The following is a 19128-nucleotide window of genomic DNA, read 5'->3' as shown; positions in this document are numbered from 1 at the left end:
AAACTAAGATCATGGCATCTGGTCTCATCACTTCATGGCAAATAGATGGGGCAACAATGGAAACAGTGACAGACTTTATTTTGGAGTGCTCCAAAATCACTGCAGATGGTGACTGCAGCCATGAAATTAAAAGATGCTTGCTCTTTGGAAGAAAAGTTATGACCAAACTAGACAACGTATTAAAAAGCAGGGACATAATTTTACCAATGTACCAAAGGTCTGTCTAGTCAAAGCTATGGTTTTTCTGGCAGTCATGTATAGATGTGAGAGTTGGACTATAAAGAAAGCTGAGCGCCAGAGAATTGATGCCTTTGAACCATGGTGTTGGAGAAGATTCTTGAGAGTCCCTTGGACAGAATACAACCAGTCTATCCTAAAGGAAATCAGTCCTGAACATTCATTGCAAGGACTGATGCTGAGGCTGAAACTCCCAATACTTTGGGCACCTGATGCAAAGAACTGACTCATTTGAAAAGACCCTGATGCTGGGAAGGATTGAAGACAGGTGAAGAAGGGGATGACAGAGGATGAGATGGTTGGATGGCATCACCGACTCAATGGACATGAGTTTGAGTAAACTCCAGGAGTTGGTGATGGAAAGGGAGGCCTGGCGTGCTGCAGTCCATGGGTTTGCAAAGAGTCAGACACGACTGAGTGACTGAACTGAAGACACATCCATTGTGAAGTCCTTCAATTAAGGAATCATTTCAATTTTCAAGTCTTATTAGTTAAATTCATTTTTTTTAAGGCTGCAGCTGCTGTACAAATTTCTCTGTTGGACCCAGGCAAAGTAAGTTGAAAGCCTTCTGGAAAAGATTTACCATTCTAGATGCTATTAACAACATATCATGAAGAAGTTAAAAGTTCATCATTAATAGGAGTTTGGAAGAAGTTAATTCCAGCCTTCATGGATGATTTTGAGAAGTTCAAGACTTCCATGGAAGAAGTAACTGCAGATGTGGTGAAAATAGAAAGAGACCTAGAATTAGAAGTGGAACCTGAAGATAAGACTGAATTGCTGTAACCTCATTTTAAAATTTGAACACATGAGGAGTTACTTCTTGTGGATAAACAAAGAAAGTCATTTCTTGAGATGGAGTTTACTCCATCTCAGGTGGATGCTATGAAGATTGTTGAAATGAAAACATAGTGTTTAGAATATTGCATAAACGTGATTGATAAAGCAGCAGTAAAATTTGAGAGGATTGTTTCCAATTTTGAAAGAAGGTCTACTGTGGGTAAAATGCTATCAAACAGCATTGCATGCTACAGAGAAATCATTTGTGAAAAGAAGAGTCAATTGATGCAGCAAACTTCATAGTTGTTTTAAGAAATTGCCACAGCCACCCCACCCTTCAGCAACCACCACACTGATCAGTCAGCAGCAGACATAAGTCCGCATGGACACAAAAGCCTCTACCAGCAAAAAGATTAGAACTTGCTGAAGGTTCAGATGATACTTAATATTTTTTTTAGCAATGTTATTTAGACATAATGTTAATTGCACACATTATAGACTACAGTACAATGAAAACATAACTTTTATATGCCCTGAGAAACAAAAAAGTTCTTGTGATTCTGCTTACTGCTCTTTTAGCTTTATTGCAGGGGTCTGTTCCAGAGTCAGTAATATCTCCAAAGTATTCCTGTGGAGTCATTCAGATCATTTACAGTCCTGTTTAACTAAAAGCTTCCCAGGTTAGGTGGTACTGCTTCTTCTTATTTCTTTTAATTTTACCATTCTGCTGTTCAACTGCTAGTGTACATCTACAAAGGGAAGCTTGAATGTATAACTTAGGAAAGAGAAGTATGTGTTCACCTGTGACCTCTCTCATAGATGCTGCCTTCTCTGCCTGTCTTCTGCAAATTAAAGATTTCATCTTTTCATCCTCAGCTTTTAAATCCGCTACTTACATTTCTTCATTTCTCACCAAACCTAGGAGTTCTCTTATCACTTCCTCTTTTCTAGGGAGTTGATCTGGTGTGATAATGAGAGAGGGTGATTATCATTACAGGAACTTGAGCAAAGAAGCTAGCTTCTTGATCATCCTCATAAAAAATGAATTTTTCTATGAACATATTATGATTAATGGTTGGTAGCCTTATTAACATTGCTTTCCTGTATTTTAGGTTTAATAGACTTCAATATTACTGCCTGGGAGCCACATTGTATAGGATTTTTTAATTTGCTTTTGTTTTCTGTCTGTTGAAATAAGTCTTAGGTTTTCTTCAATGTACATATAGGCTGGTTTATAAGTTGAAAATTGCCTATATATATAAAATGACTCCCCGATTTGCATACTCATTTAACTTTTGCCTATGTTCTTGAACATTTCTAATCAGAAATAGTAATGAGTAGCTGCCACACTGCTGCTGCCAGATAATACCTATGAAATCTCCTGGAGGAGGGATAAAGAATACATTGTTTCAGCAGGTTCTTAGTGAACCCTGAATTTATAATGCATGCAATTCGCCCATCATCACTATCACAGAAGCATTCAGTAAGGCCCTCTTCATTTCACTAATGGAACACTTTTACCTTTATAAGCAGCTCTTCTCCAAGTAATACTGAAATCTTCAAATATGCCTTGTACCTGTGGATGCTTGTGAATAGTATCACCTATCCACAGACCTACAGTCAAAAGCCCTTCTAAGTTCCAGATGTATTAATTAAATATTTAATGTGTGTTATAGCTAAAATAGTCCTTTTGTTGGGGTCAATTTATGATACAATAATTATATATTAGTGTGATATATACCTTGGATCCATTGGTGCATTTTTTTATGAGATCAAGGTGAACATTATGGACATGAATTACTATTGTATAGTAATTTTGCAAAAATGAAAAATAGTCTTGAGTTTATGGTCATCTGTAAGGATAATTAGCATGGGAAAGCTTGGCAGATAATATAATTAAATCTTGTTTGTCATAGATCTGTTAGTTTTGTCTGAAATAAATCCTCTTTCTATATTCCCATTTTTCCAATACCTGCATATATTGGAATACACAGACGTGCACACACACACAGTCACAAACCATAAAACCAGTTTTTCAGAAGAATTGGAGATTAAATAAATCAGAATCTTTGCCTAATTTTACTTACTCTGTTGAGTTATTTTAAAGAGGTGGAGCTATAGCACCAGATTAGTGCCTATGGCAAATCTAAGCATTCAACAGTTGACAGTTTTTACTGTCAGGGTCTGTGTTTTTAGTACTTTTGATCCATGTATGTCATTACAGAATGATGTATGAGATAACTACAACATTTATTTAATTAAAATGGCAATTAAAGTTCCACAATCTATGTCACCTTTAAGTTGGCAAAAATAAGACTAGGAGCTGATTGTAGCTCAAGATCATGAATTCCTTATTGCAAAATTCAGATTTAAATTGAAGAAAGTAGGGAAAACCACTAGGCCATTCTAGATTCAAGGGATTAGATCTGATAGACAGTGTGCCTGAAGAACTATGGACGGAGGTTTGTAACATTATACAGGAGGTGGTGACCAAACCCATCTCCAAGGAAAAGAAATGCAACAAGGCAAAATGTTTGTCTGAGGAGGCCTTATACGCTGGATTTAGAAAAGGCAGAGGAACCAGAGATCAAATTGCCAGCATCTGTTGGATCATAGAAAAAATAAGCGAATTCCAGAAAAACATCCATTTCTGCTTCATTAACTACCCTAAAGCCTTTGACTGTGTGGATCACAACAAACCGTGGAAAATTCTTCAAGAGATGTGAATACAAGACCATCTTACCTGCCTCCTGAGAAACCTGTATGCAGGTCAAAAAGCAACAGTTAGAACTGGACATGGAACAACAGACTGGTTCCAAATTGGGAAAGGAGTACGTCAAGGCTGTATACTGTCACCCTGCTTATTTAACTTATATGCAGAGTACATCATGTAAAATGCTGGGCTGGATGAATCACAAGCTGGAATCAAGATTGCTGGGAAAAATATCAGTAACTTCAGATACGCAATTGATACCACTCTAATGGCAGAAAGCGAAGAGGAGCTAAAGAGTCTTTTGATGAAGATGAAAAAGGAGAGTGAAAATGCTGGCTTGAAACTCAACATTCACAAAATGAAGAAAATGGCATCCAGTCCCATCAATTCATGGCAAATAGATGGGGGGAAAATGGAAACAGTGACAGATTTTATTTTCTTAGGCTCCCAAAATCACTGCAGATGGTAACTGCAGCCATGAAATTAAAAGACGCTTGCTCCTTGAAAGAAAAACAGTGACCAACCTAGATAGCATATTAAAAAGCAGAGCCATTACTTTGCCAACAAAGGTCTGTCTAGTCAAAGGTATAGTTTTTCCAGTAGTCATGTATGGTTGTGAGAGTTATACTATAAATAAAGCTGAGTGCCAAAGAATTGATGCTTTTGAACTGTGGTGCTGGAGAAGACTCTTGAGAATCCCTTGGACAGCAAGCAGATCAAACCAGTCACTCCTAAAGGAAATCAGTCCGGAATATTCATTGGAAGGACTGATGCTAAAGCTGAAGCTCCAATACTTTGGCTACTTAATGTGAAGAACCGACTCATTGGGAAAGACCCTAATGCTAGGGAAGATTGTGGGCAGAAGGAGAGGGGACGACAGAGAATGAGATGGTTGGACGGCATCATCGACTCAATAGACATGAGTTTGAGCAGACTCCAGAATATAGTGAAGGACAGGGAAGCCTGGCGTGCTGCAGTCCATGGGGTTGCAAAGAGTAGGACATGACTGAGAGACTGAACAACAACAAAAATTACCCAGCAGTAAAATGGATGAGCTGTCAATACATGCAGTGATGTGTATGAGTGTCAAAATAATCATGCTAAGTGAAAACAACCAGATGAAGAATACATACTATTCGATTCCAAATACATAAAAGTCGAGAAAATACAAGCAAATCATTTGTGACAGAAAGCAGATCAGCTGTTGCCTGCAGGTGAATAGAAGAGAGGAGGGGATTGCACAGGGTTATGAGAAAACATCTACAAGTGGTGGGTGAGTTCATCATCTTTATTGCATGGGTGTATACATATGTCAAAACATGAAATTGTATACTTTTTTGTATAGTTTTATATTAAGATATATTTACAATTTATGTCAACCATACCTCAATAAATCTTTTTTATAAGGACTTGTTCTCATGGAACTTATATTTTATTGGGGAGGAGACACAATTATGATGACAATAAAACTGTATTTTTTCTGTGTGTATATATATTGGTAGATATGCATCAGATGTTGAAAAATTTTTTGAAGAGAAAGCAATGTGGGGATAGAAAATGATGGGGAGGGGAGGGCGGGTGTTTGAGAGAGGTGGTCAGGTAATGCAATATCATAATATTTGAATAGAGACTAGTTTGAGCTCCCTGTAATAGTGTGAAAACTGCATAAAGTTCATTTCAGTTTTTTTTTAAAGTTTCAGGTGACCATTCTCTCTCTCATCTAAAAAGATAACATCTTTCCCTTAACATGAAGGCAGATTTAAGTTTCTGCCATCAGAAGGAAACAGATGGGAAGGGTGGGCAGAGATAAGCAAAACCTATTCTGCATTCTCAATAGGAGCCATTTCTGCTCTAAGAATTTCTTGTGCTTAATTTCTTATTAGAAGGGTGAGACCTATTTTTGGAACATTTGTAGAATGGTGAGTCAGAAAGAAAGTTACAACCAAAATCCCTGTCTCCTAGTTGCCTGCAAGAGAGGCAGTTATCCCTCTGTTTTCTTGAAGGAAAACCCCAAATTCTGCAGTCACTGTCACCATTGGTGTTCTTGTATGTATGTCTATGATGCCATTGAGGGATTTGCAAAATCATGCTCTCATGGAACTTTTATTTTATTGAGGAGGAGGTGTAATGGTGATGTATGTGTGTATGTGTCAGATGTTGAAAGTCTTTTGAAGGAGGATAAAGCAGTGTGAGATTGAACTTTTGAATGAATGGAAGAGGGAAAATTTCCATCAGTGTTGTGAACTGCTTGCTTGTGTCCAGTCATCCTAACAGAGCAGCTGGAAATATGTTGTTATCTTAGCAGCCATTACAGCTGATCAGTGCAACCTGAATTTGATTCAGTCCCCCCAAGAAAGAGTGCTTGCTAGTGATAGAGACTTTAGAATATCTGTGTATTGGGGGCATAGAGAAAGAATGTTCAAAAGAAAAGAAATTTCAAATGCTTTATAACATGTGCTATAAACTGAAATGCGGTCCTTTATTTTGAAAACATGCTTTTAACTTTGCTAACCCCTTGGTTTTTTAAAGCATGGTCCATCTAGAGAAATCTTTGTCTTACTATTTAACATAAATTTGGTGACAGTAAGTGTGGAAAATGCATTGAGTGATGCCAATTGGGTATTCGTTTCTGTAAAAATTTATGAAACATACTAATTTCTGTCATTCTGTTTTGCATTTTTCTCTCTTCATGGTATTCATCAGAGCATCAGAATGAATACCACCATTCATCAGAGTGGTATTCGTCAGAGTATGCTCTGGGGCTGGGCTCCCTGTGTTAAAAGAAACCTGTAGACTCTCACCTGTGAGGCTGGGAACCCTGAGAAGCAGGAGCCGCCTCCGGGCTCCAGTCCCACTGACCAGCGGAGGCTACCGATGCAGAGGTTCACATGGCTCAGGCTTCTGTAACCTTCAGCAGCGCAGGACTTTTCCCCCACCGTGTGCCTGCTGCGGGTTGGAGGCAAATGAGTCCAGTTCTCTTAACCCTTAGAATAGTTCCTCCTAATATTTTGAGTCATGGTTCCCTTTGAGGAGCCGATCAAATCTATGAACAGAACTTTTGCACATCACTTCAGGGGCTGTCACAAGCCCCTCTTCAGTGCAGGGACAGATAGTAAGGCCCATCTCAGGTTAGCAGAGTTACAGGTCTTTGCCAGGTACAGAGGCAGCGCTCTATTTGTGACCTAGGTAATAACTGTGTTATTAAGTTGCATTTTTAATAATAACCTGTTCAGCCAGGCACCAGGAAGAGCTAGAGAAAGCCAGCAAGTGCTTTTCCTGTAGCAGGAAGACCCTATGTTCTGTGACAGCAGTCCAGATCCATTGGTTTTGTATATACTTGCCTAGGGAAAAATATTGGGACAGACTTTTCAATACTCTCTTCCCATTCTTTTCTTTGGTTTTCATTTGTTCTATTTCACATAACCCCTCAAATGTTATATAGAACAACCAGGTATCTACTGTTCTCTATTTGGACTTAACCATGAAGCCAAATACCTCGACCATGAAGCCAAAGACACATCTGCCTTGCACAGTGACCAAGAAGTCTGACCTCATACACTATTCATTCAGTACTCGCTCTCTAATTTTATCCTAGAAATGTATTTTCCTAAATTAAAGTCTGTTAACAGTACCCTTTTGCTTCTTACAGCTTGTACCTCCTTTTAAGCCTCAAGTAACGTCTGAGACAGACACCAGATATTTTGATGAAGAATTTACAGCTCAGACTATTACAATAACACCACCTGAAAAATGTAAGTAAATCTAGGAGTCAGTTGATAATGTTCCAATATAATTGAAGAAAATAGCCATTTTTTAAACTGATTATTTTCTAGTTCAAATTCCATAGTGATGTAATTCTGTTCCTTTTAAGAACATGGGGTTCTCAGTGGAAATACTTAAAGACAGGTAGCTAAGAGAAAAGTTTTTTTTGAGTAAAAAAAATTATACATGCAAAAATTGTAGACTTGAGAATTATCGACTGAATTTTAGACTAACTAGCTCTTTTCTGCGTGCATGTGTGCTGAGTCACTAAGTTGTGTCCCACTGTTCGCGACCCTATGGACTGGCCCTCCAGGCTCCTCTGTCCGTGGGATTTCCTGGGCAAGAATACTGGAGTAGGCTGCTATTTCCTTCTCTAGGAGATCTTCCAGACCCGGGGATCGAACTTGCATTTTCTGCGTTAGCAGGTGGATTGTTTACCACTGAGCAACCAGGGAAGCTAATTCTTCCCTACCGTTCTCCAATAAGTTATTTTGACCTCAACTAAATGGATTCTGAAATGAAGACCTCCCTTGTTTCTCACTGCTCATTCAGACACTACCTTCAGAATTTTAGTAATTCTGGTCTCCTGCTTACTTAGCAGTTTTTTTAAATTCACTTTAAACTGAATCACCCTTTTTTTGCTTAGCTTTGGCTTAAGCATTAATATCTGTGAAGAAAAATTGAGTTTGCTAGCAGTTTTTGATAAGTTAAATTACAAATTTATTAAAACTATATGTTCATGAACCACTTAAAATCATTCCACATGTACTAGTGTGTGCCCCACATTTTAATGAATACCTTTCCCTTAATGGGAAGAAAAGTTTATAAAATATAATTTATAAGCATGCTTGCATGTTGACAAAGGCCTGTATCATCATTAGTTTAGGAGTGAGGACAAAATTGAGTTTCAGGGACAAATTTGGATAGCTAGAAGATTTCTTCAAATCACACATTTTGTGGCTCACACAATAACATCATGTTAATTTTTCCTCCTTTTCTTTTCCTTTATATCCTTCTCTACATTTCCTCTCCTCTCTTTTAGTTTTTAAAAAGCAGACTAGTTGATAGTGTTGATTTACACTGAGCATCCATGAGAGGGAAGATTGAGGTAACGGTGGATGTGGTCAATTTATTACAGCTTTGAAAGGCAAAATAGGAGTCGTATAGGCTGAGTTTTTAATCTGAGGCCTATGGCTGACAAAAAAGAGGGATCATGAATACTGTGAAATGAAAAATATAATTATGTGTGCATATATACTTTTCTTTCTTTAGACTTGCAGGAATTTAAGAGCCTCTAAACTTTCATTTTATAAGGGAAAAAATTAAAACCCAGAGAGAAGAGGAGCTTTCCCAAGTCCCACAGTTAGTATTAGCTCTAGTCAGGAGCAGAGTCACAGCTTGGCCAGTGGTAGAGTTGGTAACTTGTGAAATGGCAGTATATTGAGGCCCTACTCATAGTTTGTCACCAGTGGTGGGTGAAGGGCTTCACTGCTAGAGTCAGAATCTCTGACAGTTGAAGATGTTAGAAGGCCTGTGGTGTTGTGGGCAGTCAGCTAAGGACCATCTGAATAGGAGTGGTGGGCACAACCATGGCGTGGTTTTCCCTGGCCCAGTGTAGGCTAGTGGTGATACAATTTAATTGTCTGAAATTCTGGGCAACACCATTGAGTTGTTGGACTAGCTTAGAAGTACTTCTCACCAGAGAGCGTTTTGGGGGCCTCCTCATTTGTATATGGGAGACCTGGGTTCAATCTCTCGGTCGGGAGGATTCCCTGGAGAAGGACGTGGCAACCCACTCCAGTACTCTTGCCTGGAAAATCCCATGGACAGAGAAGCCTGGTAGGCTACAGTCCATGGGGTCGCAAAGAGTCAGACACGACTGAGCGACTTCACTTTCACTTTCATTTGTATATACCTTAATTGTAATCAGACCGCATCATTCTCCTGCTTCAAACCCTCCAGGGGCCTTCCAGCTGCACTGTAAATCTAGCCACTGACACTGGCTGCACAGCTCTGTCAGATCTGGTCCTGTCCTCCTCTCTGGCCTCATCCCGTCTGTCTTCTCTACAGTCCCTGGGTTCCAGCCCCACTGTGAATACACAGTGTGCCTCAGGATGTGTGTTTACTGTTCTCTGCCTAGAATTCTCTTTTCCCAGACATACGCATGATTAATTCTTACTTGTCCTTCAGATCTCTTTAAGTGTCACTGTTTCAGAGCATTTTCTTTAGCCTCCTTAAAAACCCTCAGTGCAGCCCCTCAGACCCCATCACTCCACCCCCTAATTCTGTACATTGACACCTTTACTTGCTGGAATCCTTCTAGTTAATTTGTTAGTTTGTTTTACTGTCTGTTTCTCTAACTTGAACACGGTAGCTCTGAGAAGAAGGATTTGGTTTGTCTTATTCGCTGCTAGCCCCAGCTCTGAGTTAGGTACCTGGCTCAGCATAAGTATTCAATGAATATGTGTGGAATGAGTAAAGAAACAGACTCTAGTGAGGCCTGGGCCACGAGGAGGCCCAGCTTGCTACAGACAGTGCTGCTGCCCATCCCAGCCCAGAATTTGTGTTTGGCTGACGTCCTCATGCAATTTCACATGGAGCTTGGTAAGGTTAAATAGAGCTTTTGGTATTCGTGGACTCTAACTATTAGGACAAGCTGCTGCTGCTGCTAAGTCGCATCAGTCGTGTCCAACTCTGTGCGACCCCATAGACGGCAGCCCACCAGGCTCCCCCGTCCCTGGAATTCTCCAGGCAAGAACACTGGAGTGGGTTGCCATTTCCTTCTCCAGTGCATGAAAGTGAAGTCTCTCAGTCGTGTCCGACTCTTCGCGACCCCCTGGACTGCAGCCTACCAGGCTCCACCGTCTGTGGGATTTTCCAGGCAAGAGTACTGGAGTGGGGTGCCATTGCCTTCTCCGATTAGGACAAGCTAAATGTGCTAAATGTGCTATTTTGAGAGTCATAGAGATAGGTAGGCCGTGTAAATGCCAAGCCATGAGTGCAAATTTTATTCCAGAAAGTTAAAAGGAAAATATCAGTGTGGAAGAGAAAGGTGGATTGAAAAAGCCCTGGACTTGGGCCCTGCTTTGTCTCCCAGCACCCCACACTAGCCCTGGAATGTGACAGGTCACTCACTGTGTGTGCCTGAGAAGCCATATCTTTAGGAAAGGCACCCAGAATTCTATAGGTTTAAATAACCCTATTTTTTATTTTATTGAAGCATCAAGTTAACCACAACCATAGTGTCCTTTGATATGTGACCCACTATGTGAAGAGTGATGATAGGTAAATACCTAGCAAAAAAGAGCAGGCAGGAGTGGAGGAGCATGGGGAAGGGACTACTGAACTGTGATGCTGACAGTGAGGCGGGACCCTTCCCTGACGCTGAGCCTTAGGTGGCCCCAGAACATGCATCCAGCAGCGTCTAGACTGACAAGAGTATACCCCAGTCTAGGGGCAGGACGGCCTTGTGGACCTGCTGTCTTAGTTTCTGATTCAAGGTTTCTAGGGAGAGAAGTCAGATGAGAGAGCTCAGTAGGGTGGGCGGTGGCCAAGGGGTGGGCAGCAGCCAGGCTGTCCTCTGCGGCCGTGGGGCTGGACCCCTGCCTCAGGGCGTGGCCTCAGTGCTTGCAGTCTGCAGCAGCTGGGTTCTTCTGGGCACAAGGGCAGTGTTTTTACTTGGGTGATCCGTGGGTATATCCTAAATCCCCTTAAGAGGCGGATCAAAGGAAAATCTGTGAAGCTGTGAACTGTGATTACATTTAACATAATCTTTTCTTCTTGCAGCTTTGAATAGTGTTGCTGGTGAGAGACCAATGCAGCTCTCAAGCTGCTAAAAGTACAGAGGTTTTGTTCACAAAAGGCCGCAGTAGGACCATTAAGTTAGCGATTGTCTCCCCACTTGCCACCTTGCTTTTGTAGAACAGAATGGAGTTATTTTTTAGAACAAATCAGCAGTTAGAGAGGCAAATGTTCCTTTTTTACAAACAGCTGCAGTAATATGCCAGATTGTCCTCACTGGTGTTAATTAATTGAGCAGATTTTGGAATGTGTCTTCTTGCTTTACATCCATTAATGGTCCTCTGCCTTCCTCTTAGAGAAAAAGGGGATTTTTTGAGCTTTTGCTGCCATATAATTACTTTGGTTAACGTTCTAAGGAAATCAGGCAACTAATGCTGCCTGGATCCAGGGATTCAGCTGTAGAATATAGGGTTGATCACCCTGTTTCTTTTTCCCAGAGGGGTGCTGTTTGGGTTTTTTGCACAGTTCATGTCCATTATCATCACGGTTCCCTCTGAACCTTCTTTCTGAGTGGGAACGGTTTTATATACGTTGACTTGGTGTGAAGGCCTGGCTGGGGCAGCTGGCTGCCCTGTCAGCTGGCACTTCCCTGGAGCGCTCCCTCTTCCTCAGCCCCCCACTGGCATGCACAGGAGCGAGGGCTCAGGGGAACCCCTCATTCCTGTCCCAGCGCCTCCCCAGCTCACAGTTCCTCTTGGGGCCATGATCAGAGACTTGCCCCTCACTAATGCCATGTTCAAAAGAACCGGAGGGAAATGGAGAAGGTGATGTAACTGACTTTCAAGAAGATCCAGATGTGGGACCCTCACAAGGTTATCAATGAGATTTATACTTATGTTCAGAAATGGGATTAACTTGTTCCTGAAGTGTCGGAATGAAAAGTTTCCTTTACCTTTGCTGCCTCATAGCAATAATAATCCTCAAAAAGGAAACCCAACCCCTCCTCCTGTCACGTGCCTGACTGCCCTGGTCTCCAGGCCTTCCCACCTTGGTGCAAGTCCTGGTTGCAGCCCAGGGAGCTGGGCAAGTCCTTCTGTGTCCGAGGCCAGACAACATCAAGCTTCCCACACATGCTGTCTGTTCACTGTGCCAAAACACACCTGGTGAAACAAAGCTGCTAGTGGGGAGAACTGTTCTTTGCAATGTGATTGGCAGAGTCTGAATGTTAAGATTTCAGCTGCCTTTCTGCTAGAACAGGGGGTCCCCAACCTCCGGGCTACAGACCAGGACCTCCTGTCAGATCAGTGGCGTCATGAGATTAGAAATAAGGTGCATAGTAAATGCACTTGAATCATCTCGAAACCATCCCCCACTGCCTGGTCCGTGGAAAAATTATCTTCCAAGAAATTGGCCCCTGGTGCCAAAAAGGTTGGGGACCGCTGCTCTAGAGAGTTTTTATAGTTTGTGACTCGAAACAGATATGCCATCCTCTGTGTCTTCCATCTTTAGTATGTCTGAAAATACTATGGAAGGTACTTGACCTAAAAGATGCCTGTAGTTTGCTTGGTACCTAACCAGTTATTTTATAAGGAGGCAGAGATTTCCCTAAATCACAATGCTATCGGGAAATGCTGAGTTTAAAAGGTCTGTTTGCAGGAGGAGGGTTTACAAGGAGCAGGGAACCACAACTGCTTCTTGATGGATTGAGTCCTACCTAAAAAAATACTTTCTGGGATATTCAGGGCTACAAATTTTGGTTAGCAACTTGATCCCATTTCTGATGATGTGAAAGTCTCTCAGTTGTGTCCAACTCTTTGCGACCCCCAGGTCAGAATACTGGAGTGGGTAGCTGTTCCCTTCTCCAGGGGATCTTCCCAACCCAGGGATCGAACCCAGGTCTAGAATCTTCTGTTAAAAATTCTTCTCCAGGGGATCTTCCCAACCCAGGGATCAAATCCAGGTCTAGAATCTTCTGTTAAAAATAAAGTGCTGGGTTTTCCCTGGTGGCTCAGAGGTGAAGAATCTGCCTGCCAGTGGAGGAGATGGGTTCAATCCCTGGTCCGGGAAGATCCCCATGCCTCAGAGCAACCAAGCCCGTGCACCACAACTACTGAGCCTGGGGGCCACCACTGCTGAGCCCACAACCCCTGGAGCCCATGCTCTGCAACAGGAGAAGCCACTGCACCATGACCCGCCACAACTAGAGAAAAACTTGCTCAGCAACTAAGACCCAGTACAGCCAAAAATAAGTAAATAAATTTTTTAAAGAAATTTTTAGTTAAAAAGAGAAATAGGATACTGAAAAGAACAGTGAGGAAAGGAAAGGGCAGCAGTGTTTGTTATTCTTGAGAGGAATGCAGAGCGACATCCTTCTTGTGTGACAGGGTCAGTGCCCACGATGCAGCAGGGTCTGGCCTGTGTTCCTTCTCCATTCTGTGGAGAGGCCGGAAAATTAAAAGAATTGGTAACACGTATTTCCTATATATATTTGAGAAAAGGGAATTATTTTGCTGGAAGGAAAGAAAGTTGGGTATTTGAAAGACTCTCACTTATTTCATATAGGATAGCATATGACCAAAGGCAGTTTGAGTGGAGCAGAGGGATTTAATGGGGCACCTGCCCTACAGACAGTGAGCCCCGAAGGCAGGAGGGACTTTGTTCAGAGCCAGAGCAGATCCACAGGGAACATTGTGGGCTGAGTGACTGAATTCATGACCCAAAGAAGGAAGAGCATTCTGACACTGCAAGATTTTAATCATCAGAATAGTTATGGGAAAAGGTTGGGTGAGCCTTTGTAATCTTTCAAATGCAAGAAAAAAGAGAGGAGCAAAGGGAGGAAGTGCTCAAATAAAAACAGTCTCTTTCCATGCCTTTCAGATCTCCCAATTTGTTTCCTGATGAACTAGTACCTAAGATGCTGACATCTTTTCCTTTCTTTCCTTGACTTACTCTCTTTATTCTAGTTTAAAGTTTTATCATAGGAAAATTAGGATCAGTGAGTTACAGCAGGTATTAGATGTAAAGAATGTAAAATCTTAACCATGTAATCAGGGGCTCAGATGAAATGGAATCACAAATAAACTTAATTTTGCAATCACACCGAAAGTGCCATGAAGAAGAAATACAAGCCTTTCAAGACAGATTGATATTGGAAATATTAGCAGATAACTTTGAGTGCCGTAGGATTCTTTGACTTTGTAATTTTAACCAGCATGATTTCATGAAATTAAAGGTAACTGAAGATCATTTGTTCCTTTTTTATTTTTAAAAATCTTTTTTTTTCATTTATTTTAATTGGAGGCTAATTACTTTACACTATTGTGGTAGTTTTTGCCATACATCTACATGAATCTTTTCTTCAATAGTTTTTCACAGTTTTGAGTCTTGAAATGTTAGTGTCATGAAGGAAATGATTTGATAGTATTATTTCTTCATAGATTATATGTTTGAAAATGAGATGGTTTTTGAGGTAAGTGTATCCATTGTATGTTCGTTCTATTGAGAGACACAAGTTTCTGGGAGCATTGGCCTCTGTTAATCTTTATTATGTTAGGAGTTAGAGCTATATAGACCAGAGATTATGTTTAAAAAAATTAATGTAAAATTAAAATAGCTGTTTCCTGCCCACAGATGATGAGGACGGTATGGACTGCATGGACAATGAGAGGCGGCCGCACTTCCCTCAGTTTTCCTACTCTGCAAGTGGACGAGAATAAGTCTCTTTACTTCTGCTACTTCACTGTCATCTTAGGTTTATTACTGAAAATGATTCCTGGACATCACAGCAGTCCTAACTCTTACAAATGCAGGAGCACCTTCAGACATCCCAGACCAGTCCAAGGTCTTCACCCCTCGCCGCCTTTCACCCACATGAGAATACACATATATGCAGACACACTCGACATTTTTGTTTTTGCATGAAATTGTATCTCAGTCTAAGGTCTCATGCTGTTGCTGCTACTGTCTTACTATTATAGCAACTTTAAGAGGTAATTTTACAATCTTTGAAAGTCATGAGCCCACCATTGTTCATTTGTGCACCAACTGTCATCTTTTGATCTTTTAATTTTTGTTTTTCCCTAACAGTGAAGGCTAAATGATTCTAGGTACATTTTTTAACTTTCTAGACGATAAATCAAAAACTAATTAGACTAAGAAGATTTAGTTTTTAATTCAGAACAAGCAACTGTGGAAGCGTGGTGATGTGCATATGCAGAATCTTAGTAAAGCATATCAGCTGGGTGCGTAAGATAGGTATGTATCAGTAAGATCCGGGTGGAATTCATTAGGAAGCATTTGAGAGAAGGACTGAACAACTGTTAAGATAGACAGATATATTTATAAATTTAAATTCCTGTTCAGTACTGCAGAGGAAGCCGGGTGTTCCACATGGATGTCCAAATTTCACAGGCTCTTATTGGCAAAGGAACATTGTTCTTCCAAGGAAGGAAGCATGTGCACAGCAGAGTAGATGACTTAAGGGTCTCCAATATGATTTGCACCAGAGAGCATTTTATTTCCCCTGTGCTTGGAAACCTCTTCCCCTTCCTGATATTATCACCTCTGATGGCTGAAGAATGTAGACAGGTGTAACGATCCTGTTTTTCACCAAAATCTGTACACCGAGGTGAACAGGTGTTCACCTCATTTGTTTCAATTTGTTTTACTTTCAGTTCTACGTGAAATAGCTTTTTCTCAGATGTTAAAATTTCGAATGTCCTTTTATGATTTTGTTTATATTGCAGTAGTATTTATTTTTTAGTGATGAGAACTGTATGTCATGTTAGCAAATGCAGCTCCAACTTACATAAAATAGACTTACTGCAGTTTCTTTTGACCCATGTGCAAGGAATGTACACGCCGGTGAGACTCATGCACTTTTTCTCCTGTGTAAAAAAATTTTTGATGAGGCTCTGAAATTGTACATATAGATTAGAATTTGGCTTTGGGAGAAGAGATGCTGTCATTCAACCCCTTGGTGCTAAAAATGAGAAATCCTCAACTATCTATGCCAAGGGGTGGAAACAAATGGATGTTATATTTGCTATTGTGAGAATTGAAAGGTTATGATGGCCTGGCAACATAATATAATGAAGAAAATTGAGACCTGTATGATAAGAAATGGACTTTATTTTGCAAAATGAACACATCTCAAGTATTTACAAAGTGGGCAGTAAAGGATAAGGACCTGGTGTGTTTATTCTGATCATGGTACATTTATCACTGAATTAAGCCATCAGGGAGAAAAACAAAACAAAAAAGAACACCTCTGACTTTTCTTTTTCTGTATATACTCATGTCCTCAAATTCCAACATTTCTCACTGAAAGGGGACATGTATGCAAACCTCATCTTTCTCTTTCATTAATGATGATCTTCAGATTAAACCCTTTGGTGCTAGGAGCTGACATTTTCCAAAGCAGCCTATGAAGTCCAGGGGGCAGGGGGCCCTTGTGGCAAGCTGGAGGCCTCCTGACTCCATGGAGCCATCGTGGAGATGTATTTTAGTTAAACTATCTGACAGCTCCCAAATGGAAGACTACAGCGTGCCGTAGTGTTATGATTGCATTGTATGAAAGAGCAAGTGACTTTCTAAGTGGGATGAATCATATTCATATGCAGATGTCTTAGCCTCTTGACGCTGGAAGTGTGGGTTTATAGACATGAAACCACTGCTGGCGGTGGGTGGACCACTGGGACCGACAGGGGGTTAAAGGGCATTTTACTAAGGCAGCTAAGACATATTCAGACATAGATTTTATCCTAATTTTTCATATCTCTGAGTGAAGTTCATCCTTAGTACTGGGTAGGAAGTTACAGTCAATGGTAGTTCATTCTTACTTACACATATAGCTCAACTTTTTTTTTTTCCACTTGGAATTATGTTGAATGTTTCACTTTGACAAGGAAGTAGACTAGAAGGTATGTCCTGTAAGTTGTCTTGCATCCATTATATAAAAAAGAAACAGACGAGAGGAAGAGAGGGAAGCTGAGACTGGCTGACATTCAGAGCATTCATGTCTTCAGAAGGAAAGTATAATACCATACACTAAGCACACAGATGGTTTTGGGTTTTGGTTGGTTGTTTTGTTTTTTTTCCCCCCCTGAATCTTAAGGGGATTTCCATGACCTTGGCCAAGGACACTTCCTCCGGATTAATGACAGCATTGACTGTGCCCTAGGCCGGCGTCTCGGCACAGCTGGTGCCTGGGGCTTCGTCTCGTATCCCTTCTGAGATTCCATTAGTGTCACACAAGGTGTTTTCTTGGCTTCGATTTTGAGAATCCCTTACTTTCATTCCCTGATCTCAGTCAGCTGACATGGAAAAACAAGAGACAAACAGAAACTGCGTATAGAAGGAGATTCTAAAACTTCCCTCATATCTGCCCATAGCTGAAGTTTTGGATTCTGGTGGATGGAAAGGCCTGAACCTGGAGTCACTCTGTTGGAATAGTGGGAGTTCAGGCTTTGCAGACTCATTCCTGTACTGACTTTCATGAAGTCTGCCTCTTGGCCATAATGCAGCCATCTTGGAGGAAATTGGCCGTTTCTGCGTGGATTTCTGGCAGGGCTGCTCAGAGCTTTGCTTTCCACACTAACTCCATAGCATTATTCCAGTGTTTCCCATTTCCCATGCCCAATCTCCAGCTTCTCAAAGCTGACTGTTCTTGCAGGGGCCACTTGCTTCTCTTAGAGTCCATAGTAAGGGCCTTCCTTACTAACTGCAGGGTCTTTCTATTACACGTCAGTGTACACACTTTGCTGCTACTGTTTGTACTGTCTACAGTAGAATTTCCTTATCTTGCTCCTGGTAGTGCATTACAGGCAAGCATGAAATGTAAAGTATTTATTTAAATAAAAAGAAAAACCTCTAAATTGGTAATTGAATTACCTCCCTGTAGCTTTATAGTTTGTGACATTTCTTGACCTTGCTAGTTCTTTCATTAGATCCGCACAAGATCTAGTCATCTGGTTAAGGATTTTAAGCAGACGCAACTATGAACCCAAGAAACTGTATTTACTCTTACTGTTGGTCATACTAAAACTGTTTCTTTCCTTAAGTATATGACCCACAAGGATGTGAAATAACTACAAGAAACTGTTTTTGTACACTGTACATCCTTAGTATTTTTACACGTATATGATAGGGACGCACATTATTTTCCTTCGTACAGACAGCTTAAATAAAGCACTATGTCAATCTGCTACTTCTCTGTTTATTGTCGTTGAATGTGGTTCTGTAATCTCAGAAAATTAAATATCCTTCTTTTCTGAAAAGATTTAATAGGTCCACCTGGTATTACCGCATTCTAGAAAACAGGAAAGTATGTAAATTTCTTGTAGCTCGAAAAACACACAGGATTATTTTACTACTTCAATAAAATGGCAATAGTGCAACTGTACAAAAGGGCTGCTTCCAAAGGGGGGGATGCTGACTTCTCAGCAGTGGGTCTAGAAGAGATCTGTGAAGCTGGAGATTGATCTTTGTGGAGATTTGTTAAGCCCCTAATAGTCCTCACATCAGGTGGTTTGAACCCAGAATTCTTAAGGAGTGTAGCTCATCAGCAGTGTCTTCCTGATAATGTGTTGCTCTGCATACTTCCTTTCTTAAGAGTATATTTTTAAAACTTCATGGCAGATTAACCAACATAGAAATGGATAATAGAGGGTAGGATGGTTGGACTACAGTCTGATTTACCTAGGGTCATTTTGGATGGGGCCTTTTTCTGATTTTACCTCATAAACCTACTATTGATGAAACTTGGCTTTGCTCCTGTGACTAAGCCAGATAGAGGAACGGCTTTGGGACCAAAGTTGGTCAGGCATGTATGTATGTGTCACACAGCCAAACTGGAGGGCATTCTAACATGTGCTCTTCTCTCAAAACCACTGGG

The 19128-nt window shown here is 40.9% G+C and overlaps 1 protein-coding gene across 19 annotated transcripts in view; it reads left to right on the top strand.

Annotated features, from left to right (window-relative positions):
• Window positions 1-19128, top strand: part of AKT3 (AKT serine/threonine kinase 3) — a 290227-nt gene that overhangs the window by 269790 nt on the left and 1309 nt on the right. For 16 of the 19 annotated variants that reach the window (XM_081490258.1, XM_081490262.1, XM_081490259.1 and 13 more), the window contains 2 exons: window positions 7381-7483; window positions 14865-18441. In XM_081490258.1, the coding sequence (XP_081346384.1) occupies window positions 7381-7483; window positions 14865-14950 (189 nt within the window). In that variant the 3' untranslated portion in view covers window positions 14951-18441. Of the gene's footprint in view, window positions 1-7360; window positions 7484-14864; window positions 18442-19128 lie in introns of those variants that run through there. The other 3 variants (XR_014053623.1, XR_014053624.1, XR_014053625.1) reach the window with 2 other exon arrangements.

Source organism: Giraffa tippelskirchi, chromosome 5 (assembly GCF_054371585.1).
Source record: "Giraffa tippelskirchi isolate mGirTip1 chromosome 5, T2T-mGirTip1v1.2.pri, whole genome shotgun sequence".
In the NCBI taxonomy this organism is placed as follows: Eukaryota; Metazoa; Chordata; class Mammalia; order Artiodactyla; family Giraffidae; genus Giraffa; species Giraffa tippelskirchi.
Note: the sequence above shows the minus strand (reverse complement) of the source record. Positions and strands in the feature narration are given on the sequence as shown.